Source organism: Lathamus discolor, chromosome 5 (assembly GCF_037157495.1).
Source record: "Lathamus discolor isolate bLatDis1 chromosome 5, bLatDis1.hap1, whole genome shotgun sequence".
In the NCBI taxonomy this organism is placed as follows: domain Eukaryota; kingdom Metazoa; phylum Chordata; class Aves; order Psittaciformes; family Psittacidae; genus Lathamus; species Lathamus discolor.
The window spans coordinates 85,663,980-85,691,208 of NC_088888.1; the positions used below are offsets into that span (position 1 = coordinate 85,663,980).

Below are 27,229 nucleotides of genomic sequence, written 5' to 3' on the forward strand. Positions count from 1 at the left end.
CAAAAAGAATAGTAAAAATAAGGAAGTAACTTACTTAGATTAAGTCTAACCTGCAGTATTACCTTATCCCTGGAGCATAGAGGTTGTGATCATTTTGTCCTTAAGAACAAAAACACTTGTACAAGAGCTATAAAAGACAGGAGGAGGATCTAAAAAGGAAAACAAAAATCCCTTAACGCTTTTGGCCTGAATAATCTTACAATGGCCTTAAAACCCTCAGATACTGAAGGAATATTCTAAGCATCACTAACCTATGTTCAACTTCACTACTTCACAGCGCAGTTTCCAAGAACAGTCCCTGCTGTGTATTATTTTCAAGGTGCTTAATGCTGTTAAACAACTGGAAGATTTACTTTGCTTGTTAAAGTTCACAAGGAGCTAAACCACATGAATATAAGCAGTGATTTTTTAAAGTGGAATTATGAAATTAATCTCACCAAATTTGTGGAAACTTTTTCCAGTCCCAAAGCTGTGACTTTTGCTCTCTGAAAGCATCATCTGCAAGTGTCGTTTCTGCAAATAAAACTCGGCGTCAGTGCCCCCACAGCTCCTGAGGTTCCCAAGAAGTGTGGGTCAGGTTCCTGGAACCACAGCATGTTTCCACGCGTATGGGGGGTTTACAGCCCTGGCACCTCCCATCCTACACAAGGAGTGAATATGGTATCTGCCACCTGAGAATTCAGCTGTTCTGCTCTGCAGCTTCACAGGTGATGATGCAAAATGAACGTGCAGAATAGTAGCTGATAAAACACAATTCCCTTTATGTTAAAATTACAAAGCAACCTTGAACTACAGGTGGTGGGAGGCTACCAGCCTCTCTGGGCAGGATGTGTAAAGGTGGATTGCAGGAGCTGGAGCTCATTTCTAGCCTTGCTTGTGACCTTTGGATGCATTGCTTTTCACTTCCTCAGTTACAAATGGGAGGTATGAGTCTGTCTCTTGGAAGTACTCTGATCTACTTATGAACAGTGCAAAATCACTCAAACTGTGTGTGGTAATGAGCAGGACAGTGTGGTTTATGAAAATACCATCAACAGTTTATTAATGGTTTTGGATTTATTGCCACAATTTGTCTGTCCCCAAAAGTCTGGTTCACACACTATGTATACAGTAGAGAAAAGCTGAAATCTCATGATAGGACAAATCAACTTTAGCTTAAAAAAAACCAACCCAGGAGAATGGAGGAAAGATTTTGGCAGTTCCTGACAGTTCAGCAGAAGCACTATCACAACTTGCAGCAGAGCAGGATCAACTCTAGAGGAGCATTCTTTATTGCCAAAAGAAAATGCTGATGCTACCAAAACCCATTAAATGCTTGCACCTTGCAGTCAAAGATACTTTGGTGCTGTGCATGCGTACATACGTGCGTGCCTGCACAGAGATTGTTTTTCCTTAGCTTCTGTGTGCTTTTTATGGAGATTTGCTTATCCTGCAGTTTGCCAGAACTAGCCCGGAGGACAGTTTAATCCTGTTTGCTGTTGCAAGACTGTCGAACAGATGATTTCTGATGCTCCAACAACGTGATGGACTTCTCCGAGTTTTCCAAGTTTCTAAGCAGAGTCTCTAGCCGCCTTTTGATCTTCTTCTGATCCTCAATGGCACACCCAATCACCACAGACTGAAACTTCTGATCGATGGGTCCCGCTGGCACGTCGGATGTGCATGCACCGTAAAGCGACATTAAGCGGATTTTGGCGTCTTCCAGATCATCTAGAAGTTTATTGACAATTTCATCGATCATCTTGGTGGCATGCAGGAGGGATTCCTGCTGCTGGGCGTTCCGGATGGTTTCCACAGAAACCTCCACCGTGAGGGTTCGGCCCATCAGGCGATTAGCTGTCAAATTAAGCTCTTCTCTCTCACCTACATCAAAACCAAGAGCACATTCTGCATTACAGGGGAATACTTTCCTGTGCAAATAACATCACAGAGTCATAGAATAGTTAGGGTTGGAAAGGACCTTAAGCTCATATAGTTCCAACTCCCCTACCATGGTCAGGGACACCTCACCCTAAACCAGGTTGCTCAAGGACAAGGTCCAGCCTGACCTTGAACACCGCCAGGGATGGGGCACCCACAACTTCCTTGGGCAGCCTGTTCCAGTGCCTCACCACCCTTGCAGTAAAGAACTTCCTCCTTATATCTAACCTAAATCTCTCCTGCTTAAGCCTTCTCCCCTCAAGAGAACCAAAGTGCTAGAACTTTCCAATAAGCAAGGTTGTTTTTTTAAGCAAGTGGCAATCAACAAGATTTCCAGGGGGCAGAAATGAGTTACCTGCCTTTGCCCAAGTCCTGTTTATTTCACAGAAGCATCTTCTGATTTGAAATGAGGCATTAAGCTCTCCTAAGAATGTAAGCAATGCGTTTCTGCTGCCAACACACCACTTGCTGTGTCACGTTAAAGCAAAGCATACATATCAGAAAACATTCTTCATTAACCGAACTGGTGTGTTTGCCAGTTTGTGTTAACTGCGCCACTGTGAGGAGGAGATTTAAGCAGTACCCCAGAAGGCCATAAAGAGAAACCTGATTTCTGACTACCAGTTGCAGTTAAGGGCCAGGAAAAAAATGGGTTTCTACTATCTGAAAACAATCTTTCCCCAAACCACGGACACAGCATATTTGATATGTAAGCTCCTGAAAAGCCAATGAACCAGCAATCTGAAGCACCTGCTATAAAACGTACATTTAGGGAACATATTTAAATCCATATATCACACAACCATGATAATGATCCTAATCATCAGGTTCCTGCAGGCTGTACACTGTGTAGCACTCCTGTGCAGAACTCAAAGCCATTAAAATGCTGGTTTTTCAACTGTATTTAAGCATCATTATCATCAACATCCCTCCCTCAGCTAAGCTGTATTACCCTGATTTTGAAAATAAGCCAGTTGAACAGAGTATGGGCTGTCACGTTGTCCTGGTTTCAGCTTAAACCACGACACACATATACACCATAGCATCGTTCCTGGCAGACCATCTGGCTGAACAACAGTATCTGAAGTTACACGGTCAAGAAAAAGGGGATCCCGAGATACAGGAATCATGAGCTGGCTCCAGGGCCTGTACCTTCACCAGTAGCACACACCAAGCAGAGCTGCTCCCTAAGGCACGGGCTGTCTGACTTCAAGTCACTTGGGAGGGTATGGCAAAGCAGCTGCTTACCTTCGCTGATGTGCCTCATGTCCTGGCTGTTCTGTACGTTGTGGATCATTTCTAGCAGGGTTTCTTTCTCTTGTTCCATAGCAGATGCTGCGTCACGGAAAGCCTCTACCCTGAGCATGGTTGAACCAAACAAAATGTTTAAATAATAAAATAGCTGTTCACCTCTATAGCTGCCAAGAACTGTTTTTTTAAGCTTCAGCTTAAGTACAGTCAGTTCTTAATTATCCATGAGACAGCCTCTCTGATTTCATGGCCTTTGCCTGTATCTTACCTTCACTTTTCAAGACTCAATATAATTTGTAAAAACCCAAACCAAGAATAATTCAGTAGGACATCTTCTGTTTTACTGACAGTGCTGTTCTGTCCTACTCCATGGTTAGTCTGGATGTCCAGAGCCTGATGGTACTATAGCCCCATAAAAGAAGTCCTGTAGGTAACTGGCAACTATTACCAGCTGCTGAACTAGAAGAGAAACAGACCGAGTCCCCATCACACATGATGCAGTGAGGGTGAAGGGAAAGCCCAGCAGGAACTGCTCTCCATGACAACTTCGGTCTTGGGAAGCTGTGTGTTGAATGCCCCTAGTCTGCCCTCCTTTTCCTCATGGCATAAGGTACAGGCCCATCTGGCCATGGGCAATGTGAAAATGCTACACTTGAAATGTGAGTGCAAGTCTTTAGTTCTTGCCTTACTCCCCACCATGATTTTAAGGAGGGGATTTTGCATTCAGCTGAGTCATATGGAAAAGCATACTTGGCAACTATCTACTTTGGAAGCCAAGAACAAGATGGAAACCTTCCCCTCCCCTGGGGCTTTGCCCCGCAGGCCTGAGGGCAGGGGCTCGCAGAGGACTTGTCAAGCTGCAACTGGCTGCAAGAGTTGTGCCAAACCCATCAACTCTGCGCTCCCAGACCCTGCAGAAAAGCAGCGTGTGACATGAACCTGGCTGAGAGTTTCAGATGCTTCCAGCGCACAGCATGGGAGGTCTAGCTGTAAGCAGCACGGGAATCCATCTATCCTGAAATGTTTATTAAACCTGGCCAGAAATGGGGAAACAAACCATCGATGAGTCTCTTAGATGCTCTGTGCTCTTCAACATGAGCCTGCCCTGAAATGGTGGTGGCTCATTGCTGCTTCTGCTCCTGCGACAGGTATGGAGCTGCTGCTCCTCCCTCCCTCCCTTCCTCACAGGCTGGCTGAGGGCAGGTAACTTCAGAGAACAGCAGTAAGAGAAAAGAGGGCGAAAGAACACTGAAGAATGGGAGCATCTGAGGATATAAATAGTCACACTTCACATGCAGCCTGCTCACAAAATGGTTCTGTTTTACAAAATATTTAGCCTAATTTAGTCAGTGAAAGCACAAGCTTCAGGCCTTGCCTTTAATGTTCATTCTGAGGAGGAGTGGGAAAAAGCTAATGCAATGCAAATGCTTGCCGAGAGCAAATGCTTTTAATTATTATTTTGGAGTTAGTAAGAGCAATGAGGCAGGTGGAGTCATTCCATGCCTCAGATGTCTGCACTTTGTAATTTAGCAAGTCTAGCAATATTTTCATAAATGCCTCACCGTGCCTTTTTAAAAAACTAGTGTTTTCAGTTTTATAAATGCATCGTGGCCACTGGAGAGCTTAAAATCAAAAACTGCAATAGTGTTTTTAAAGCAGATTCAGTATATTATTGTACTGCCTTAAAAACGAAAGGTCTGCCTTCAGCAGATGAATCAATCCCTGATTTCCACAGGCTTTGCTGGGTACTATGAAGAATGCAGAAGAACTGCATTGCAGAGATGCATCCTGCATTGGTGCAATACTAGAGAGTGCCTACAAGATCATCACTGCTTCCAAAAGCCAGCTACTGCTATGTGAGGTAGGACCGAAAAAGCCAAATGATCAGAATTCGTGACTGTGTGCTGAAAAATTCCCACCCTAATTTACCCACTAGAACTTTGACATTATTTTACAGGAAGCCGTGTAACCAAATCTTGAGAACTATTTTATTTGCAGTAATTGCTACTTGGGAATTATCTTAACCACTTCTTCAACTGCAATGTGACTAAAATCCACTGGGATTCTGATTTTGTGTATTTGCGTCCACAAACAGCAGTCAAAATGAGCACCTACCCGGCACTGTGTAATGGCAAGTGGAGGAGGCACCACAGCTCCAGCCATGGGGACAAAGGGACAGGAAAGCAGCATGACAGGACTCCCCCTCTGCTCTCCCTTCTAAATGTTTCCATCTTGACCAATTGTTAGCAGCATGATGGGACTAAATAACCTTAAAAATAAATTCTTTGGGTTTCAGAGAGCTCTTGAAGGCAGAGTGGAGGCACAACATGGTAACATAGTGCATTGGCAGCAAACATAGCACCTCAACAGCCAGCCACCAGGAGCTGCAGCTTGAACGGAAGACAGGAGGAGATGACTTGAGAAAGACAAGGCAAAGGAGCAGAGGGAACAGGCAGCTGGCACTGCTAGGGACCTGGGTCGCAAAACGACTAGACAGGATAACTTCAGAACAGCGCTCTAGGGGGAAGAAAACAAAGAACAAGGAAACCACTCACACCAGCCTCAGGAAAATGGTCAGTGCCCCAGAGAGATGCTGGGGGCTGCGTCATGGTGAGATGCCCACAACATCCCTGCCCTATTTTGCTGCCCTGGCTTGTAGCAAGGCCTCTTGGCAAGGGTCCCGCTGGCTCCTCCCGGCCCCCCGGCCACAGCTGGGAGAGACACCAGCCTACAGGGACTGCACACCTTTCCCTCCTCTGCCCCTGCCAAGATTGCCAGGTCCACACTTTGCAGCCTGCTTTCCTAACTTCTCTAAAATGTGCTTTACCTTCATAGGTCTGTGTGAATCTTTACTTTCCTGGGGTGGGGAAAAAAGAAAGAAGATTGGAAGAGAGAATACGGTTTCCACCCATATTCCTCTGCTGCGGAACAGAGTGGAAACACAATCCGAGTCTCAAAAAAACAGCCAGCCACAGAACAGAAGGCAAAAAGAACACAGAATACTCATTCCTGCCCAATTATCACTTATCTTATGCAGCAACATGGTCTTTTTCTAACAAACAGATGAAAACATCCAGCTGTACTTTTACTTGGAGTGTGTTTGTCACTTTGAACATCAACTAAATATTCCACCCATTACCTAACACTAGAAAAACATTCCTAACTTCTGGTTTCGCGTGGTCAGAGCGTGATGAGCTGCGTAGTGCCTTTCTTTCCCACATGCCATTCCCATGAGCAGAGCATTCCCCGGAAGAACAGGTGGACCGGCCGCACTTTGTTTCCAGATGAGAAACTGGACACCCTCTTTCTTATGACAGCTGCAATAACTCTGTCCCTTACACAACTCCTGACTTAAACAGCTCTCTGTTATGCTGGAGGTGCGGACAAGTGTTCAAAGTCAGTAAGAAACATCTGAGGATGGTGTGGCCTTCTGCCTGAGACAGAGCTGTGCGCAGTGGGCAGAGACAACACGGGGTTTTGCCTTGACATCCTCAGCTGCTTAGACTGAGCTTCTGCACTCAGGTGAGCGGAGACATACAAGTGAATGGTGGGGGAATGTGGTTGTACCGAGGGAGAACAGGAGAAAAAGCACAAAAAAAATAAGGTTTTAGGAAAGAAAACAAGCAGAAGTCTGACTTAATTTCACGTACCATTATGCCCTGGACTGAGTGTTCACTGAGCCACCAGAACACGGTGACTCATAGACACAGACCCTGGTCCCGCTTCCAGCTGCTCCCGAGATGTCTTGGCACTCATGGGCAGTCAGGGCAACAAGAAGATCCAAGCCCTTACAAGGGACAAATGTGCCACCTGCCCCCCTGGCCATGAGCTCACTCCCTGGCAGCCAAATTAGTCCCCATTTCCCATTCACTTTCCTTAGAGAAAAGGTCCCTCTGTAAACGGAGGGCAGGGAGGTACAAAAATACTCTGGTACTGTCAGAAAAGCAGCTCTTGGGGTGGAAGGGAAGGGAGAGAAGTGAAGGCTGTTCAAATCAGTGCATTTCCGAAGGGATGAGGGCTGCCTCGGGGTTCAGCCAACCTTGAGAACTGAGGACTGTCAAGGGGTTTAATTAAAGGCTGTTATTCACTTCGACAAATTTTCACTTTCTATATTTACAAGCACTATCTCGAGGGTCTATAGCTAAACTAAACCGGCTGGAGAATGAAGAAGTGGAAGCTTTTCCTCCTGCCATTCAAATAACTTTGATTAAAGTCACTGAATTCTTGTATTTTTTTCCATGCCCAACTAGCCAACACGCTTTGTTTCAAAGTAGTTTGACTCTTCCTTTGTAAACTGTTCCTTGTTTAGAACTATGCCTGAAAGACCCACAGCAAACTGGGAGGTGTAATTTGGGGTGTAATTTCTGGTTAACCAAACCACCTGCTTTGGTTCGGAGACGCTCAGCAAATGCGAAACACATCTTTGCATATCCTGCTGCTTATTTTGCAGTTACATATTCATGCGCCAGACCTGGATGTGAGCAGCGAGACTTGTTTGCAGACAGTGATTTGGTTTAGTCAAATTCAGAGAAGTCTGCGAGGGACTTCAAGGAGATTCAGTCGAGCCAAGGGAAAGGCTAATATAATAGCGTATAAAGTCCACTCCCGATTAATGCAAAGCAATGCGGGCAGAAAGGGGAGAACGCAACTCCCGTGTCCCACAGAGCTCTCTTAATTACAGGAAAGTCCTAGAAACACTGTGGGTGGTTCTGCGAGAGCCGCTGATCAATATGCAGCTGTAATGAAGGAAAGGGCGTGTTGGAACAGTACCGGCAGGAGGTGAATCAGTGGTACACCCTCAGCGCCCGCGCATCCAGCCACCTCGGGACAGGCACCGTGTAATTAGGCAGAGCTGAGAGGACGAGGGAGATGATTAAAGGCGAGGAATCGCCTCTCATGCTGCCGAGCTGGGGAGAAGTCAATTGGGACTATTTGGCAGGAGGAGACCAGAGGTGCCTCGGCGCAGCAAGGAAACACACACTGTGTTCGCAGATGCTTCAGAAACAGGCACCTAAGCTGCAGGATGCGATGCTGCTCGTGTTAGAGTTACGCGAGTGACTGTAACCTCAGAGAGGAGGTGGACGTAAGCACATGTAACAAGAACACCCACAGACGAACCGGGGAGCGCAAAGGGAGACTGGGGCCACATGAAGCCCCACACATCACCACCACACCCCCCCACATTCAGCACTGCAGATGAAAGGCTTGCAAGAGCCTCAGCGAGCCCAAATGACACCAACTCTCATCCTCGTACGTCCGGCATCTCCTTGTGAAACACCTGCCCGGCAGGTGCGGGACGGGGGCCACTGGGCTGTGGAGCGGGATGAGGGACACGGCTCCCGTCGGGTCACTGCTGCCCTGCACCGCACCCAGCTCGCCACCCCCGTGCGCGGAGGGCTCCCCGAGCCCCGAAGCGTAACGAATCCAAACCCCGTTCTGCGCTTCCCCCACATGCCCCCGTCTCCCGTGTTCCCCGGACACGCCACCTCACCTCAGCGCAGCAGCTGCCATTTCTAAGCCTGCCCCCACCGCCTCCGCTGCGGCGGATCCTCTGCCCGAGCTCACCTCAGGAAGCCTCGCCCAGCGCCGGCCCCCTCCCGCCGCGGAAGACCCCCGCGCCCGCCGTGAGGAGCGGAGTCGCCGGCTCCGCGCCGCCGCCCGGGCCCCCACCTGAGCTCCAGCTGGTCCAGGTTCTCGAGCAGGCGGCTGGATCGGTCCGCCATGGATGTGGAGCGGTAGAAGCGGCCTCGGAGCTGCCCGCCGGACTGCTGCTGCTGCTGCTGCTGCTGCTGCTGCTGCTGCGCCCCCTCGCTGGCCTTGGCGCTGATCTTGGCCTGGGCCATAGCACCCGCCTGCTGCCGCCGGCGGATCCGCGCCGCGGCCGCTCCCTCCCCGCGTCCCGCAGGCGGCGGCCGAATGCCGGCACCTCGCTCATGGCCAAAGAAGGCGCCCGCCCCGCCGCCCGCGCCCGCGGCCACCCCGCCTCCGCGGCGGGCCCCGCCTCCCGCGGCGCGGCCCGGCCCGGCGGCTGAGGGGCAGCCGCGGTGTGCGCGGGGCGCAGGGCCGGGCTCTGGCCGGTGGGACCGTGGGCGAGCCGGGCGGCGGTGGGCCGCACCCGGCGGGCAAACCCGCGGGCCGGACTCGGGCTCCCTGCTGCTGCTCGCAGCCCGGCGTCACCGCATCCCACCCCGAGCCGTGTCCGGCGCGGCCAGGCTGACCCACGGCACCACCCCGGAGCTTCCTGCGGTGCAGAGACCCCCAAACCCCCACGTATGTCCCCAGCCCCCAGCGCGACAACAGCAGCAAAACCCAGCCCAGCCCAGCGCAGCAAACTGCCTCTTGCTAAACCGGGAGGGATTTTCAGTACCAGTATTAACCTGGTTCGAGATGGTAGCTGTTAGTATGAGCATTTGCCTCTCGGAACATCGGTCATTAAAGGAAACAAAGTCCACCACCCCCCAAATGTTACATGTAAAGCTATTCAAAAAGTGAGCCACAAAGCTGAAAACCCAAGAAATGGGGGGAAGAAAACAGTGCTTTTAAAATCCAGAAGCCTGTTGGAAGGGAGAGGAACATTGGAGAAAAGTAAAGCAGAGACCGTGCTTGCTGAAAGCAGAACCTGAACAGTGTTCCTAAAAACAAGATACGTGAGATACTGCCACTTACAGCACATCTATCGGGTGCCAAGCATAACAGGCCCCTGACTACCTGCAGAAAAGGAGCTGTTCCACTATCTGTTATTGTCCAAGGTGGTACAAAAAGCCTTACTGGAAAGCAAAGTGCTTAATGTTCTCTATGCCAGAAAGGGAAAAATCCCTGTATTTCACGGTAGCCAAGATAATGGATCTACCCCTAGTGATGATTTATTCCGAGGTCACATGAAACTTGACTGTACAAAGTGGTGTCTTCTCTCTGGCAAGTGCTTAACCCGCCAGCTTAGCCAACAACTTGCACAGAATCTCTTGTACTTCAGGTTCCTGCTTGGAGCGTTGGTTCCAGCAATTCAAACCACGGTTGGGCTTTACTTGCTACTACAGTGAGTATTGAAAAAGGAATTTGCTTATCCCCAAAGTCCAGGTTTGGGCAGATACCCCCTGGCTCTAACAGACTGATTGTTGGCACCCAGCTGAGAGGGATTTTGTTGCACAGGGATACTGCTTGTGTGCTTATCCAGCTGTGATTCAAAATAGCCGTTTTCTCAGGCTCGTCCATTCAGAATGATATCATGTCCCAAGCGCTCTCGTTAAATTAATTGCCTGCGTTTCCTTTGTTCTGCGTAGCTGGATAAGTAAGGGTAAGGCTTGTTGCCTGTGAGCTCATGGGAGTAACTTCTTCTGAACAATTGTTCCATCCATCTCTCTACAGTCTTTGTAGAAGACGATTAAAAACCTCTTCCCACCCCAAACAGAAACCCTTTGTAGCCATGACAAACAGTTTGCAACCATTTATTTTTCCTGGGATCCTTCTATTCTTCCTGTGCCAATTGGTTAAGTATCGGTTAGATTGGGTTTAAAAAGCAGAAATCAAAGTAGCTGAGCTGCTATGAGCATGTTTTTAACTTGCTTATTCTACACTTAATTCTACACAGGTAGAAGCTGCAGTGAAACACAGCACAGAACAGCTGTAGTTGCTCCAAACACATCATGTATGACTTACCCTCTTTGACAGTAAAATGGCATTTCACCCTAGAAGTGAGAATAGCACAAACCACGGAACAAAAACATGGGTTCAGAAACAAAAACAGTCTTCCAAGACAAGCCTTGCAACCCAGGGTGTTTTCCCATCTAGAAACTTGGAATGATGATGAACACTGCTCTTACTGTTCTCTGGAGCGGTAGATTGTCCCCTGTCCCCTGTCTTGCTGAGGTATGTGAAGGGATAGTTGTCACCACTTTTCCAAAATGGCAGACAGCTGGACTGGAAAGATTGGAATCTGTCTCTGGAGGAAGTGACTTATACTTGAGCTAGGAGAAGTCTGGGGAAACCAAAGGCAGGAACCAGGTCCTTCAAGGCCATGAGGCAACAGACCCCATATCTGAAACAAAGCTCAGATTTCCTCTCCTCTTCTCCGTGGTGAAGAGCAGTGATGGCCTGGTGACTGCTGCTGCTATCATGCCTGTGTCCCCCTCTCCTCATCTTCTCCACAGCTGTGTTCATGTAATGAACGTGATGAATATGAGGGCATGTTGGTGCCCACAGCCCCGGCTGCAGGCACCAGCAAGAATAATGTGAGCAGAGGGTGCCTGTCTCATGGTTTCGGCATTCCCGCCTCAGCAGAGAAGCTGCTGGATGTCTCCGTTTTAAACTACAGCATTGTAAAGAAATGAGTGCCATTTGCAAAACAGCAGCGCACAGAAGAGTCTCTTTCACAGGTACAAGGTCCCTTGAGGTAGCACAAAGAGCAACTTTCCCAGGGCTCGGGCACCCGACGGATCTGTAGAAGTCCCAGAGCCATGGAGATGACTCTGATCTACGGCAAAAGCACTACAAATTGTCACATTGCTAAATAGTACCTTAGTTCCAGCTTTGCCTTATTCCAGACCCTGATATATACCTTGTCACATACCCCAACACTCACATATGAGTTGTCATGGAATAGGATCAAAGAGAAAGTCCACACCCAGGCAATGCCATGCCAGAAATTCCTCCCTTCGTCCTCAGGAACTTCATCTGAAAAACTGCCTTTATGCACAAGTCTGATGGAAACACAGCAGTTCCCACACCCAGAAGGATGCAGCCATGGCTTGGGACAGCCAACCAAAGCCACCCTGCGGTCTCCCCAGCACCACCTCAGCAGCAGTGAAGATGGATCAATGTGAGTTTCTAGGGTACCTTTCCACTCAAAATACATACCTACTGTCACAGTGGGCTGCCCTCTCACTTAGCGCCCATGGAACCTGTGCTGCTGTGTCTTGAAGGCTATCGTTACCAATGCTAATCCAAGCTAGCCCTGGCTTTCCCTATTCACATCACTGTTTTAGTGTGCAGACAAGCCCTGCAGTCCCAAGCCTGTCAGAAGTCTGACTGGAGTCCTCTAGCTCAGAAGCAATGTGAAAGTTGGTGTGACCATTTTGGGGCCTGCAGCATTCTCACAGGGAGGAAAACTGCCTAGGAAATGAGCCAGTGAATTCTGTACAGCTGCAGATGCTGGGCGGATTGTCAATGGGGCTCTGCGCAAAAGAAAAACATACAGAAGGACTCCCAGAAACGAGGATACTGCAGTCAAAGTGAACTCGCACAGATCTGCAAAAGGAACTTCGCATTAAAGCTCCATGCACACTGAGCTTTGCCATCCGAGTGCACACTTTGCGTGTACTTGCTGCAATTGACTTGTTTACATCCACCTTTAAGGTATCTCAGAGCATGTTATTTGACCGACATTGTTACAACCAAGCTCTAAATCACTTGAATGAAGAATTTCAACAGGAAACTTGATCTTCAGAAGCATCAGGAAATCGCGCAGATGCAGACCTCAATAAAGCTGCTTAGCTGGAAAGAATTGCCAGAAAGCATCTTTGTGCTAATGTCAGCCAATTTTCTGAACTAGTTTTGAAACCATTCGTCATCCATCCTCCTCACCTCCCTCCAGTTTGCAGCAGTCATTGTAAACATTGCCAGGACAGCACAGGCAGATGATAGAACACTTTCCTTTTAAGAAAGAAAATGGCCTAACTTCATACCTCCACAAACTTCACCATATTTGGTAAGGATTGGGTAAAGGTTTGCATTCTGTGACCACTATAGGAGCAGCAGTGGTCGTGTCTTGTGTACCCTGAAGAGCTGAGAAAATTAACCCACCACCCACAAACACATGCAAAGCAAGCAGCTTACAGCAAGCTCATCTCAACTTTTTATTTTGTTCTTTTAAATATGATTAAGCTTCAGAAGCCATCAGGCAGGCACAACGCTGTGCTGCTCCAGCGACGCTCCTAACAGCTGCGCTGACTTGTTTGGCATCTCGTCTCTGAACACGACCAGAAAGAGGGATTTTGGTTTGTATGAAAGAGTATGGCACACAAAGCACCAAAGAGATTAAGAGCCTTATAGCAATCTTGACTTGTCACCATTTCAGTTTTGTAAGACTCACACATGCACCAGGCAGAAATTAAGAGCATTAAAGCCAACAGCTGGTAGCAGCCAGGTGGAGATCAGACTTTTTCCTCATTAAACATGAAAAAGCTCCACAGGGTTACTTTAGACTAATGAAGGGTGAACTCAAACATCACCACCGAAGCAAGTTCTCTTAAGGAGGGCTGGGCAGATCACTTCCAGTACAAATGTAAAGGATGCTGGGGGCAGGCTCCTTTTAACAGATGAGATGTGCTTGTAAATGCAGACACATCTCCCTGCATATGCAGGGCAAACCTCAAAAATTCAAGCCAGTTGAACAAGACTCCCCAGCCAGAAACATTAAGTCCTGGAACATAACGACTTACAAGACACTTTTTTCAGCTGAGGATCAAGGTGCAGCACCGCAAGATGCTGGTGAGCAACAAGTCACATGTCTGTACACGCAGTGTTTTAAGAACCCGATTTTCTCTGTTCTTCTGGAAACAGAAGTATCACAGGCCTGTGATGGCAGAAAACTTTGCAAAGAAAAACTTCAGAGAGTAAAGAGAACCTCAAAGGAGACCAAAGGAAATGAGGACAAATTTCAGTATGTTGATAATTCTGGAGACTACTTTTAACATAAAGAGAATACGGAGACTAGACCTTTATTTAGCTGTTTTATAAAAGCCATAGCAGCAGTGGCTGGGGATTGCTACTTGTTTTGGTAAACAGACGAGGAGGCCCATACAATCTGTTTAATAACTGGAGCTTCGAGTATAGGCAATGTGTGTGCACACAAGGGTGATGAAGTCATGGCCCATCAGGTACAAGAAAACTTTACATATATGACAGAATAAAGCGTTATGAGGAATAAAGCACATGATCAAAATCTAGCTTAGCAGACTCTGGAGAACACAAGTCTACCCAGGTTTTAAGCATTTGTTAAGCCAAGCAAAGAGCTTTCTAAGCTCGAAACATCTCTTCATGTGAAAGGAATTTGAAACTTCAGGGTCTGCACTGAAAAAAAAAAGCCCATCTACCCAAAAGCCTCTATAACTTGAACTGAGATGCTTTTGAAGTTGAAAATTTTTCAGTCTCATTCCACTGCTCATTAGAAGAACTTGGTGTTGGAAAATCTGGAACTGATTTTGCTTGAGTCAGTAGCTACAGGCAACTCAAAACCTTCCTGAATAGTGCTTCCTCAGCAACATTATGAAGCTCACACCCAGACTTGAACAGGGGTGCAACGAATCTGAGACTTGCAGTGGGAAAGTAAGCAGCAGGCACAAGGGCAAAACATCAAGAGGTGTCAGAGTCGAAGGTACTGGAAGCCTTCAAACTGTTTTCTACTGTATGATTGCTAAAAAACATTGATGTAACTCATTAGATTCTTCATTAATTCTGCTTGTTTCAGAAATGGCAATTATATCAGAATCATGACTGGAAATAAAGCAGTGCCAGTCTTGCAGCTTTTCCAACCGTGATGACACACAGCTGTAGCTATTCTGCCTTTGGATCGAGAGAGAAAAATCTATCCTTGCCCTTATCGTACTCTCCACAAGTAGTACTTGTTTGTGTAATAAATATTTAGAATTACAGCAGTTAGAAGCAAACTCACAGGCTGATGAGCAATAATAATCAAGCTGGCATTTTATTACATTGAGATTTCTTACTGATTGACAGCAGTCACTAACTGAAGTACAATAGCCTGGTAAAGCTGGACAGCTTGCATAGGTATTTTTAAACAAAGGAACTGAGAAAGGTGACAGATAACAGTTTTAAAACACAAATAATTGTGCACCTTAAACTAAGGACAGTACAAAAATAATTAACACATTTACATTCATTTATCCAAGGCCACCTCTTCATGAACAGAAGGGACCTAAAATGACAGTATATAATTTTATATCAGCTTAAATTCTCTCACATCTGTTCCAAACAGAAACCAGAAAGTTTATTTAGCTTCTGTTCTGTTAAAAAGTTGTTCCGTCCTCACATCAGGGAGAGGCACAGAACCTCGCAAACTTTAACCCACCAAATCCAGCACTCTACCATGCTACTACTGAAAAAAACAGATACATTTATAAAAATAAAGGTAACAAGCTAACTGTACAGCCTGTGGTCCTGCATCTGGCATTTATAACAAAGAGGACATAGGCAAAATTACGGTCCACGAGGTGAGACTGGCCACAGGCAAGAGTTAGGCCATGTGTTCAATTTATAAACCTGGGATCTAAGCTTCTCTTTATAACAAGATTAGCTAGGCAAATCTGAGATAATTGGAGTTTACTATTTTTATCTGTTGCAAAGACCACAGGAAAATGTAAAGACAATGACATTTTGTGACAGAAACGTTAGATACAAGAACCAATTTAAACAAAAAAGAACAACTGAATACCTAAAATACCTGGTAAGACCAGCCTACTAATTAGGCAACAACTTATACAGCTAGACCAAAGAGACTTGGTTATCTCCCATTGGAAACAGAATATGCAAAAACTTAAAAAATTATTTTTATCATACACAATATATTGCAGCAGATATCCATAAACTCCAGCTGTTCATCAGCATGACAGGGGACACCAGACTATAAATGTAACGATGCAAGATACAGATGTGTTTTGAAGTGGTATTTCTGGACCTTTGTAAATAGATGAACGTGTTTCCATTTCGGTAAGCAGCTCTGATGACGTGGTGTTAGTGCACTGAAGTATCTTCATTTACATTTCCTCAAGGCTCCTCCTGATAGCTTCTTCCAATTCTGCATCTTGCTCTGTATAAATACAAAGCCCAAATATAATCTCAAACTATGGTCAATAAATAGTTATAAACACAACTACATTAATATTACTACATAAGGCAAGAGTTGCCAACTTGTGCAGCAGTGTCAGGAGACTGCAAAAAACAAACGGAATGAAAGTATTTTCCCTCCTCCTGTCTTATGCAGTCTTTTCAGCACTTGAAAATACAGGAACAACCTCTACGACCTTCCACTGTATTCATTAGGGGCAGCCCAATGATTAATTTAAGAGTATAATGCAACTACATATTTACTGATCAAAATAATACCAAGATTAGAACCCGTATGTACCCACCAAGAAAAATAAAGTATTAAAACAAAAACACCAACCAAGCAGAGAGGCTTCAGTATTTTCATTCCAGGTCCTTATCAATAGATATTCCTGTATCTACACTCTAAGTTGGCACCATTGTTGTCACTCTTGCTAGGAAGGCCAGATATAAGCAGTGGAATAGTCTAGATCAGGGCTGTAACATTTTTAATAGTGTGTGTGTGTGCATGCGCATTGCACTCATCTGACTTAGGTTAACCTCTCTTAAATACCTTTCGTAATATTAAAAAAGACACTTGGTTTCTGCATTACATTTTGGTTGTTTTGGGCACTAAATTGTTTGGTGTTTGAGATTTAAATATCCTAAGGCTTATATGTACAGTAAATATTAATACCAATGGTGTAAATGGAAAAATTGAGACAGCTTTCAGACACAGTGTCACTCTTGAATTATTAGTCTTCTGCTTTAGGAGGATATAAGCACATCCCATTAGAAAAGCTGTCTTTACAACAGAAGAAACAGTAATTATATATATTAACATAACAGATATTAAAGCTTTAATTACTGCTGGGCTGTTTTATCCAGGACCTAGATTTGGAACAAAGAGTACCAATGAACGCTCTGTCATGGCAGCAGACCTGTATTTGTTCACCTGGACTTCAGTGTAAATCTAGTACTACTGATAAAAAGGGATACTGGTTTCTGAAAGGGAAGTATTACATGGTCACAGAAGCAAAAAAGAAATCTTGAAACCAAAACAAAGCAGAAAGGCACCTGCAGACAACCGCTCAATTAAAATATTTTGTCAGTTAGCCACTGAGCATGTGCAAGAATCAAGCATAAGATTCAAACTGTGACTCTGCTGCTCATGGCATGCAGTTACCTCCACAGCAATACCCACATTGTCCTCTACTCCCTAGAGCTGCTGAAGGAGCTTTTTCCACCTCCTATACTTGCTTTTTGCTTTCTCCTCCTCCAGAAGTTGCTAGTGTTTTTTTCCTGCTTACCCCTTTCTGGGGTTGATTTTGCCTCCTCATTTCCTCTTACCCTGTAATAGAAATGCCACTAACCATGCAGTGAATGCAGCTGAAGCCAGGCTGCTTCATAAGGTCAGATGCCTTTAGCACTGCATCAGAACTCGGATGTCCAAATACCACAGCTCTACCTGATGCCAATACCCTGTGCTAGGGGTACCTGCGCACAGCAGACTTTCAGTACTGTAGATCAGTATGTTTTAATAACAGCTAGTAAATGTATAACTGAATATACTCTGGGAATGTAAGATTCAGATATCAGTTTTATCTTGATCCTGTATGAATTCTTTATTGCTTTTTTTCTTTAGATAATTTTATTTCCATCAGGTAGAAGAGCAGAGTCAAGCCTCAGAACAATAGATTATTTTCAAAGTGCACTGTAGTCTGTAACCAAAAATTAATGACTATGTTGTATGAACTACCACTAAGCACAACAGCAAAAGCATGAAAACAATTTCAAATAAGGCAAGATACGATGTGAGCAGACAGCTGTGCTGCTGATTCAAACTTGTGCATAAATCTGCAGCTCTTTAGGAGACAAGAGTGCTTTGTTGAGATATACTACCTAATTCTGAACTACTTATTCAGAAGTTCAACTATTTAGTCAGTGATTCTGTTCTGAGTCAAGTAACATTAAACTGGTACAAAGTGAGCTCAGACAAGTCTCTAATTGAACAATACCCTGTGGTGCACCAATAAAAAATCAATTTTGAGTCTGTGGCCCACTTCTGAGGTTAGGAAATTATTATTTTTTATATTTATAACTCACTGTTCTTGACTGCTCAGGATCTCCCAGCATGTTTTAGAGACTATTCCTAAGAGGTCCCCTGCCATAAGACTGACTGTATTCTTGTTTCTGCATGTTCCATAATTAACAGCACCCCTGAACACAGAAAAGTAAAAATTGACAGACCTGCCTGTTCATTTGCTTCTTCTAAGCTCCTCTTCATTGTTAGCTTGAGATTTTCATCCTCTTCGCTATCTGAACCTTAAGTGCACAAATGAAGCATAAATTACACATTGTTTCTAATAACAGTAAAAAAAAAAAGGTAACAGTCCACTCTTGCACTTCTCTTACTGTACCAACACTGTAGGCTGCATTTGAAGAAGTACACTTATCATGGTCTGAAAATCAAGATAAAAACACGTTACAGTGGTAGTTTAAGACAGTAACTCAAGAGACAGTTTTTCAGCTACCTTCTTTTTCTACCTAAAATCTAAAGGCAGACTGCTACAATTGTATATGATTTTAAAGTGGTAACAAGAAATAATAAGTGTATGAGCTATTGTTACTGTCTGCTGCATTTGCTTTTTTGTAATAGTTAAAAAAAGACATTACTTTCTACAAAGTGTACCAAGGATTTAATTATGGGAGGAAGTGCTATAGTGTCTCTGCCTACACATGATCTTAGCTGTATTTTGTTGTTGCAACTCAACTGAGTAGTGTAATTCAGCAGATGTTGTTCAAGTCTCACAGAAGAAAAAAGTCAATACATTTAGTTTAATCTGCTAATTCATCATAGCTAAGCCCAAGCAAAACCCCACCACCTTTCCCTTTCTTAATGCTCTTCATAAGACTCCAGAATGACAGCTCTATTTGGAAGTGTCTGGCAGGGATCGGTGTACCTAAGGTGCTTTTTCTGTTTGCTTTAAACAGTCTCAGTAAACTACAGGTTAAAAAATAAAAACAAGTCAATGAGTCACATCATGTATTCATTCTCCTGCTACAGGCTATTGCTATTTTGGGAGATGGTCTCTGTAATGAGGTCTTCCAGTATTCGCAATCAACTACGTCTCCTACAGTCATACCAACAGAAGCGCTTCCCTTAAAGTCATAACATTTATTAGTACACCAGCGTGCTTCTGATTAGATTTAGAACAAAGCAAAGAACATTTCAATATGGACATCTAATTTACCGTGTGACTTGTGCATTTTAAATGACCCAAGTTAGGTATTCAGAGCGACAGGTACACTTGCTAAAACTTGTTTTAAAATCCTTGACACATACATCTTCTTAGAACAGCAACGTTGCTGACTTTCCCAATTCCAGGAATACAAACTCCAACAGCCTGTATCAAATAGAGATCAGGAGCCCACAGGGATGTCAGAAATAGGTGGATATACAGTGCAGTTAAAATGGTCATTCTCCAGTAACTTGGAAGGTTGGCTGTGAATTCTTTATGCAGCTGCCTACTATGTCTTGGCAGAAGAGATACTATTTTTTACACCAGATTCCAAAACAAAAGAAATAAAAATCCACAAAACACCAAAAAAGGGTCATTACAATCACTTCTAAAAAGGAAGGAAAGTGCAAAGAAAAGGCTTTGCACAACTAGCTTATCCCTTATTAACCCTCCTTTTAATCTTCCATCCTGGAAGACATCCCATACTGCTCTAAAAAGTTTTGTACCCGTTTAGAGGTATAACAGCTGGGGCAATCTCTCTTTAACTCATTTCTTAGCAGAAGCATAATGGAAGAATTGAGTTTGCAGCAGGAGCAGGAAGGAATCATACAAAACGGTCTCTAGTTTGCTACCATTTCAAACAAACCCACACTTTTCTGAAGGTTTGTTTTTCAAGGCAACTTGACAGAAGGCAGTATTATTCTGGTTGGCATCGTGCATAGATGGTTAAACAGCAAAGGGTAGGAACAGTCAGAAATCCAGGACTGTCTTTCAGATACGAACTCAGGAAGTCAGCATTCCTGGAACTGGTCATAGTCAGTGAACATTCACCACAGAAGCAGCCATGATGGCAACCCACTGACCCGCTGTTGGGAGACAGCATTTCCTCACTCCTGGCTTCCCCAACCCAGGCAACAGGCTAACTTGAGGCTCATTTTTCAGAATGCAGCAGATCAGCAGCTAAGCTGACTTTCCTGTCAATTGGGACAGTTATGAATGCTGAAACGGGGTTTGTAGATAGAATTACTATCAAAGTTCATTAAGAAAGTTCAGGATTCATCGCATGTATTAATGCAGGCCTCATCTTACCAAAATGTTTTGCTAGTCACACCACCTTAATTACACCCCTGTAATAACATGGGGTGCACATTAATATTGGAACAGACGTATATGCAAACTGGCATGCAAAACACTTAAACATTTCAAAACCAAGCTGCCTGGCTCATGATTTATCACTGCACCTGATATGCAGTAACTAAATACTGCCTGAGAATTATAACATCACAGAGAGCAGCTTTGCTTAAAGCATAGCTGAAGACACCACCATTCCACTGCCAGAAACTATGAAACTTGAATACAATTAATACTGATGATTTTCTGTTAGTTTGAGGGGGGGTGGAAAAATCAGCTTGGAGTCAAATGTGTTTATGAAGCATGTTAAAAGTCTCATGAGCTACAATCTGCCTTCACTGGTCATTATTTGCAAGACTTCTCTCCCCTCTACCCAATTATATTAATGCACATTCAACTTCCCATGAAGGCAGTCACTGAATTCTCTGAAATCTGAGTGGCTAAGAAAGCGCTAAATCTTATTTAGGAGCTTTTCACACTAAGGCTTGTCAGTATCTTAAATTACACTGAGACTTTCCTTACCCAAAGCTAAAAGCATGGTTATGCTTGTCCTCAGTGTTTCCCCCCCCACACCCCGTCTCTCACCTCCCTACTCCCCAAACCTACACAAAGCAAAGACTAAAGGCACAAAAGCAGTAAAGATGAGAATTTCAAGATGTTCTGATATGGCTGTATGGGAATCAGGAATAAGACTGTAACAGAAGAAAAACTGTCTGCAGGCAAAATTCCTAGGCAGAAATGCTCCAACAAATAAGGAATCAGCTCTCTTTAGGGGCCAGACTGCAGGAACTATTAGTGTGGAACTCAGCACTTGTCATCTGAAGAGAAGGAAAAGCCAACTGATGGAACAGATGCATTATCAAGTCAGAAGACTTGAAACCAGGCTGCTTTTCCACATGGGACAGGTCACTGTGCTAGATCTAATGTTACTCGGTGTGCCTGTACCCTGCAACTGAACTCTGCTCTCAAGGAGATCATAGATAACAGTTAAGAACATACTCTATGCAAGTACCACAGAATTGCTGAGGTTGGCAGCGACCTCCGGAAGTCTTTTGTCCAGCCCCCTGCTCAAGCAGGATCACCTACAGCCAGCTGCCTAGGAGTATGTCCAGACTGTTTATTAATACTGTCAAACAGACTCTGTACTGGGCAGCTCAGAACTTGTCAGCTGTGGTCATACCAGTGCTGAGAAGAGGGAAAAGACCAACCCCTCCCACCTGCTGGCAGCAGTCCTCCTAGTGCAGCTCAGGGTACTTAAACTTTCAGCCAGGAGAGCACATTGTTGGCTCCTGGTCAACTTGGTGTCCACCAGGACCCCCAGGCCCCTTTCTGCAAAGCTGTTTTCCAGCTGGTTGACCTCTGGTGCCTGAGGTTGTTCCTTTCTGGGTGCAAGACTCCACACTTCTCCTTGTTGAACTTCATGAGGTTCCTGTTATCCAATTTCTCCCCTGTCAAGGTTCTTCTGGATGGCAGCACAATCCTTTGGTGTATGAGCTGCCACTCAGGCTTGTGTCCTCAGCAAACCTGCTGCGGGTACATGCTGCCCCACCATTTAGGCCATCAGTGAAGATGTTAAACAGCACCAGACCCAGTACTGACCCCTGGGGTACACAGCTGGTTACTGGCCTCCAGCTGGGCTTCATGCCACTGACCACCATGTTCTGGCCATTCAGCAAGTTTTCAATCCACCTCACAGCTTCCTCATCCAGCCCACACTTCATCAGCATATACTGCTGGTACTGCTGGCATCTTCTGATGATGAAGCCTAAATAAGGATGTTTAATTTGGAGAAATTGGATATTTTCTGTCTCTCTTGTTAAAATGCTCAGCACATTATGTAGCTCCCAACTCCTCTCTCTGGGGTCAGAGAAAAAGCAATTGCCATTTCTCCACCAAGAAAGCTTAAGATATGGCCTCTTCTCTGGTACATTTTGTTAAATAAACAACAGCTAAGAAACTCTGACTGTGCATATTCTCTCAAAGAAATCCTCCTGCTCACTACTGTCCTCCCATATTGCCAAATTCCTGCTGGAGGAACAAGAAAAAGAAAATAGGAAAACAAATTCTGCATGAACATACAACTCAGATCAGAAAGATTAACCCTATAGATGGGAGTAAATATAGTGATCTTTTGACTTTTCATGAGTCTGTCAGAAACCGGCTCTGGCAAGAGGCTGGTAAACTTTTAACAGCACGCAAGCGCCACCCGCTGCCCCGACATCAAAGCGCCACAGCTTGAATTTGGATTAGCTGCCCAAATGGCTCAGTGTAATTCCCCACCTACATCTGAGACTGTTCTTGCAGCCCCCCAGGTCACCACCATCCCCTTAATTTCCATCAGGTTTACCAGTTCCTCTGTCTCACTAGACTGGATTTCCCTTCCCCAGCCTTAGTTCTCTTCCCTGCCATGCAAGTTCTTAAGACCTGACTACATACTTCAGTGTGCTGTCACGTCATCACTTCTCTCTCCTACAACTCTCCTTTTCAGTAACTCCCAATCTCATCTGCCTCCTTCCCATCCCAATGTACGTTAATATCACACTTAACTCACCGTCTCTCCAGCCATTGGATCTTTTCCTTTTACAGCTGATTCCTGAAGTTTTAGTTCTACTTTACCTTAAGGACACCATTAGAGTTACCTCATTCAGGATCCTAGTAACTACTTAGCCAAAATCTCAAGGTCAGTACTGCATCCTTACCTCCAGTAGCAATCACATTCAGTATGTGTGATCATACTGCCTTTAAAATACTGTTCATGGCTTTCAGAATCCTTTCCTTTATTCCTTCTTCAACAGTCCCAGTAGGATCCTTCTTACATACTTCTCCTCAATACTTACTGCTCTAATCTCCTGTTTCTTCATTTAGGTAACATCATCTGTAAATGCAAGTACAGCTACTCCCTGCTGAGTGGTCACAAATACACAAGACCTGTCTTCCTCCAGGCAAACTAAAGCTTCACTGTATGCATCTCTCTGTACAGATGCTCACTCACCTGTTCATTCAAGCCAATACCATGAATATCATGATGGTCAGACTTTCATTTAAGCTTCATCTTAGACACCTCTCAAATTCATATCCAAATTAAATTAAACCTTGAAGATTTTTTTTTGTGTGATCTGTGTGGGGGCGGTCTTTCGAGTTCATCCACTTGGCTACAATTCTTGTCCAGACTCATTATCTTAGTTCTTAATACACTGTTTTCTCCTAGGGCATATACATATATTCAAAGATGCACACAAGAGATGCCACTGACATACCAAAGCCAGTAATAGCTTCCTGTTGTAGCTAAACACAAGGTTACAACTCAAAGGTGACCTTCCTATCTCTCCCTACTGCGATAGGCTGTGGTCACCATATGGTCAGATGTGGTATTCATATTGGACCTCGACACCCACAAAAACTTGACTACTGAGAAGGCTAGCAATTATTCTCAGTGTCTTCTGTAAATTAATCCTTCAACTTCTCTTAAATTCCTTTGTTGGTTGTGTGTAGACCAAAAGGTTTTGGGGACAGTGGGAGCTGGGAAGCCTAGCAACATTCATTGAGATGAACTAAAATACTGCTCTTTCAAATATGAACTCTAATAGAAGCTGCATTCAGTAATATTTAAACACTTCAGGCAACAGAAGCAGATTGAAGATGCAGGCTGACAACTCCACTTGAGCACAGTGGAAACAAACTTCACAGGACAGTGAGTGAAAGAGGTGTAGTTGGTTGTTTTCCAGACAACACAGTACACCACTACACCACTGATTTTGTCAGTCTCATGAGACGACATGGCTCTAAAAGAAAGGAGAAGAAATACTAAAAAAAATTTGGTCCTTTTATTATTAAAAAAAGTCTGTTTTACTTAAGAGCTCAGCCATTAAAGGATGCCATTTGAATATGAATGCGAGAAATACAGCTAAGCTAAAACCACCAACTTACACAAAAATCACTCTTGTGAATCAAGAAGTTGTGGCATTCCTGTCTCTGTCAGGATCAGTCTGATGCCCCACAACCTACCATCAGCTTTGCCCTCAACATCATCCAGCACTTATTTAAAGTATAAGCTGTAGCAGTACTGTCATTACTAGATATCAAGTGCAAAGACATGAGGGAATAATGGTGTTTTCCTGCATGCTACAAACTCTTCTTTGCAAAGGAATTACAAAAGGACACATTGAAAACTCTTCTACCCTTCTCAAGCCACTTGATTAACATGCATGTATCTCCCATCATGTGTTGTGCTTTCAACATAAAAAACCTTGTATTTATGAACTCAGGTTTAGCAGCAGAAGAGAGCAAATAAGAATAAATATCTTGCCTACTCTTTTCATACCTCAAAGGAAATTCATGCATCCACTACAGCCAATGGTCTCCTAAGATAACATACAGTTGATAACCTATTGCAGCATATGCAGGAACTGTATCTATTTATTCTAAAATTAATGCATTTACCACTCTTCCCACAGCAGTTCTCTGACACAGTAAAATGGTTCACAAGGTGTAAGCTCCAGATAGTGCCACAATCCAAACACAGCCCAGCTGCTCACAAGCTAAGGACAGCTCAGTGAAGGCGATTCAGGGGAATAGCTTTTTATTTTGCAGCTCATCCAATACCGACAACTGCCTTATATTTTTCAACACAATTCTCTGTTGTAACCGTTTCTCCCTTATTTCTTCTCCCAGAATAACAGCCTTAGGCTTGAGAAAGTTACAAAGCAAGCAAATCTTATTTATATTTCCTTATATTCAGCTGCATTTCTGTAACAGGACAACAGGCTAAAGCAGCCTGTGATACACTGCACCTTCCATCTCAGACCTCCAATACCGGTCTTGCCACACCAAGACTTGCAAATGCTTGCTGGTGCTGCTGAACCACACAGTGAAGTGTGTCTTATGTGGCAGCTTTCTCTCTTGAAAACTTCACAGGCTTTTGGTAACATCATCCCACTACACAGCAACCATAGGCCTATTAGCAAAACTGAATTTTCTAACATCCTGGTTTAATACAGGAAGAGGACAAAGGCAGCTCTTACTGTTGGGTCTCCCCCTGTTGACACTGACTGGAGAAGTGTCAAGGATGGCTCAAGACAGGTCTGTTCCTTACAATTTGCCAGGGAATGCCAACAACCAAGGGACTCATACACAATTCCATCACTTTCCAACTCAAAGTATTATTTTTAATAACAACCCCATGCATAACTTAAGTGGGATGCCCAACAGCAACTCAAGTTCTGGGGCCTCCCAGCAGTGCCCATCACTCTAACAGTAAATTAAATATTAACATAGTAAAGGACATCAAAAGACGGGTTAAATTAGGAATCTTCTGAAAGCAAAACCAATATAAAAATAATTACTGGAGTATACATTATACACAGAAAACAGACCAAAGTCATCACTTCTGAGCCAGTGTACCCTGGCAAATAAAGCTATATTGGCAAACTACCAGGTAGGGAGCTGGAGTACCCTTGCATAGCAAAAGAGTCATCCCCCTCTCCTCACCATCTGGTACCATCAAATCACACAACAAACTGTACAAGAAAGGAAGCCCCTATAGCTAAAGTGACTTGCAGCTAAATTGACTTAAATTGACTGCTTGCAAGTTCCATCTCTCTTCCAACTCTTCCTTCTGAAAATACGCAAAGTTCCTGAAGCAAAACCAGCCTCCCACATTAATATACAATTATAGTGATAATTACATTCAAAGAGATCTATCAATCTAGGAATTTCAATATGCTCTACAAAGAAGACATTCATAGTGGGAATGCAATAATTCTATGTGTAACTTTATGGATAACTACAGAGAAAAGTCATCTTTCCCCTTGAGCAAAATGAACTGCACTAGTGGAAGTTACAGTTCTGTAATTCACTATGCCAAGAAATTTTACTGGTATGGCTGCTTCTGGCTGGGAATCACATCTCCATAATGCAGCTGAAAAATCTAGACCAGCGAATGATTGGGGTGACCAGAAAACACTATCAGCATCTTTTCTGTACCAGAAGCAGATAAATCAATTCCAGCACCCCCCCCCCCCCCCCCGATCTTCCCCCCCCCACCCCCTCAGGAAACCATTTAACTATTCTATCTTTTCCACTTTAACTGATTGATGTCAATTCACCTTTCAGCGCTAGCACTCCACTCCAGTCTTCCTGGTAGGACAGCAGCACCATATGATAGCTCTCATACACCTGAGTCAAGACTAGCAGTGTATTTTTGTGAAAGCAGCTTAGGGCCAATTCAACCTTCTGTAACATGCTTTAAACCCAATTTAAAGCCCCCAAAACCACAAGAGACCAGGAAAAGCAGTGTGTCTACAGAGAAATGCCAGGTTGTTTTCTAGGAAACCTTTACTTCAAGGTGTTTTAAAATACTGAGCATTATTAAAACTCATCTCAGCTCTAGTATCCTTTGCATGAAAATGAGCTAGCTCAAACCTCTTTGATTATCCTATGTAAAACCACTGTGATCATTGTAGCATGCCATAAATTAGAATGTGGCATTCCAGGAAACATAAAAGTTTTCATTGATGTTTTACCTCCAAAATGAGCCACGTGCCAGTGAAGACACTGATCAAGTGACTGCAAGTAGCTAAGAGGACAATCAGAGTTAAAACAGGTAAAAATATTTTGGGAAATAACAATGCTTTTTAGCAGGGTCACATTTGTTTCAGACCCAGAACAAACCAAACAAAGCAGATTTGAGTACAAATTGACAAATATGCACACAAGAGTGCACTAAACAGCTTCCGTTTACTAGAAAGGAGTTTTCAGGCTGAAACAACAGTTTGTGTCCTGCTATAATAAAGAATAAAGCAAGGACAGTCATTATGTTGAACAAAAATGCTTAATTAAGCCTGGTTTCAAAGCTTGCCCCAAGAAAA

The 27,229-nt window shown here is 44.2% G+C and overlaps 2 protein-coding genes across 4 annotated transcripts in view; both read right to left on the minus strand.

The window, feature by feature from the left end:
- Positions 1–727: 727 nt before the first annotated feature.
- Positions 728–9,115, minus strand: BAG2 (BAG cochaperone 2). Its single transcript, XM_065681473.1, has 3 exons — positions 8,842–9,115; positions 3,169–3,278; positions 728–1,863 (listed from the first exon to the last, which is right to left on the minus strand). Exons 1-3 carry the CDS (start codon positions 9,012–9,014, stop codon positions 1,463–1,465), a joined length of 684 nt encoding a protein of 227 aa, XP_065537545.1. The 5' UTR covers positions 9,015–9,115; the 3' UTR covers positions 728–1,462.
- A 5,738-nt stretch (positions 9,116–14,853) lies between these two features.
- Positions 14,854–27,229, minus strand: part of ZNF451 (zinc finger protein 451) — a 37,118-nt gene continuing 24,742 nt past the window's right edge. For all 3 annotated transcript variants that reach the window (XM_065681474.1, XM_065681475.1, XM_065681476.1), the window contains exons 14-15: positions 18,241–18,315; positions 14,854–15,994 (exon numbers count right to left, since the gene is read on the minus strand). In XM_065681474.1, the coding sequence (XP_065537546.1) occupies positions 15,942–15,994; positions 18,241–18,315 (128 nt within the window). In that variant the 3' untranslated portion in view covers positions 14,854–15,941. The remainder of the gene's footprint in view (positions 15,995–18,240; positions 18,316–27,229) is intronic.

What these genes read in the sequence shown, in the direction of transcription:
- BAG2 (XM_065681473.1), bottom strand. Translation starts at nt 9,014, where the DNA reads ATGGCCCAGGCCAAGATCAGCGCCAAGGCCAGCGAGGGGGCGCAGCAG. An exon ending in CTGGACCAGCTGGAGCTCAG is followed by an intron (nt 3,279 to 8,841) that starts GTGGGGGCCCGG and finishes AACCATGCTCAG; the next exon opens with GGTAGAGGCTTTCCGTGACG. An exon ending in CATGAGGCACATCAGCGAAG is followed by an intron (nt 1,864 to 3,168) that starts GTAAGCAGCTGC and finishes GTTTTGATGTAG; the next exon opens with GTGAGAGAGAAGAGCTTAAT.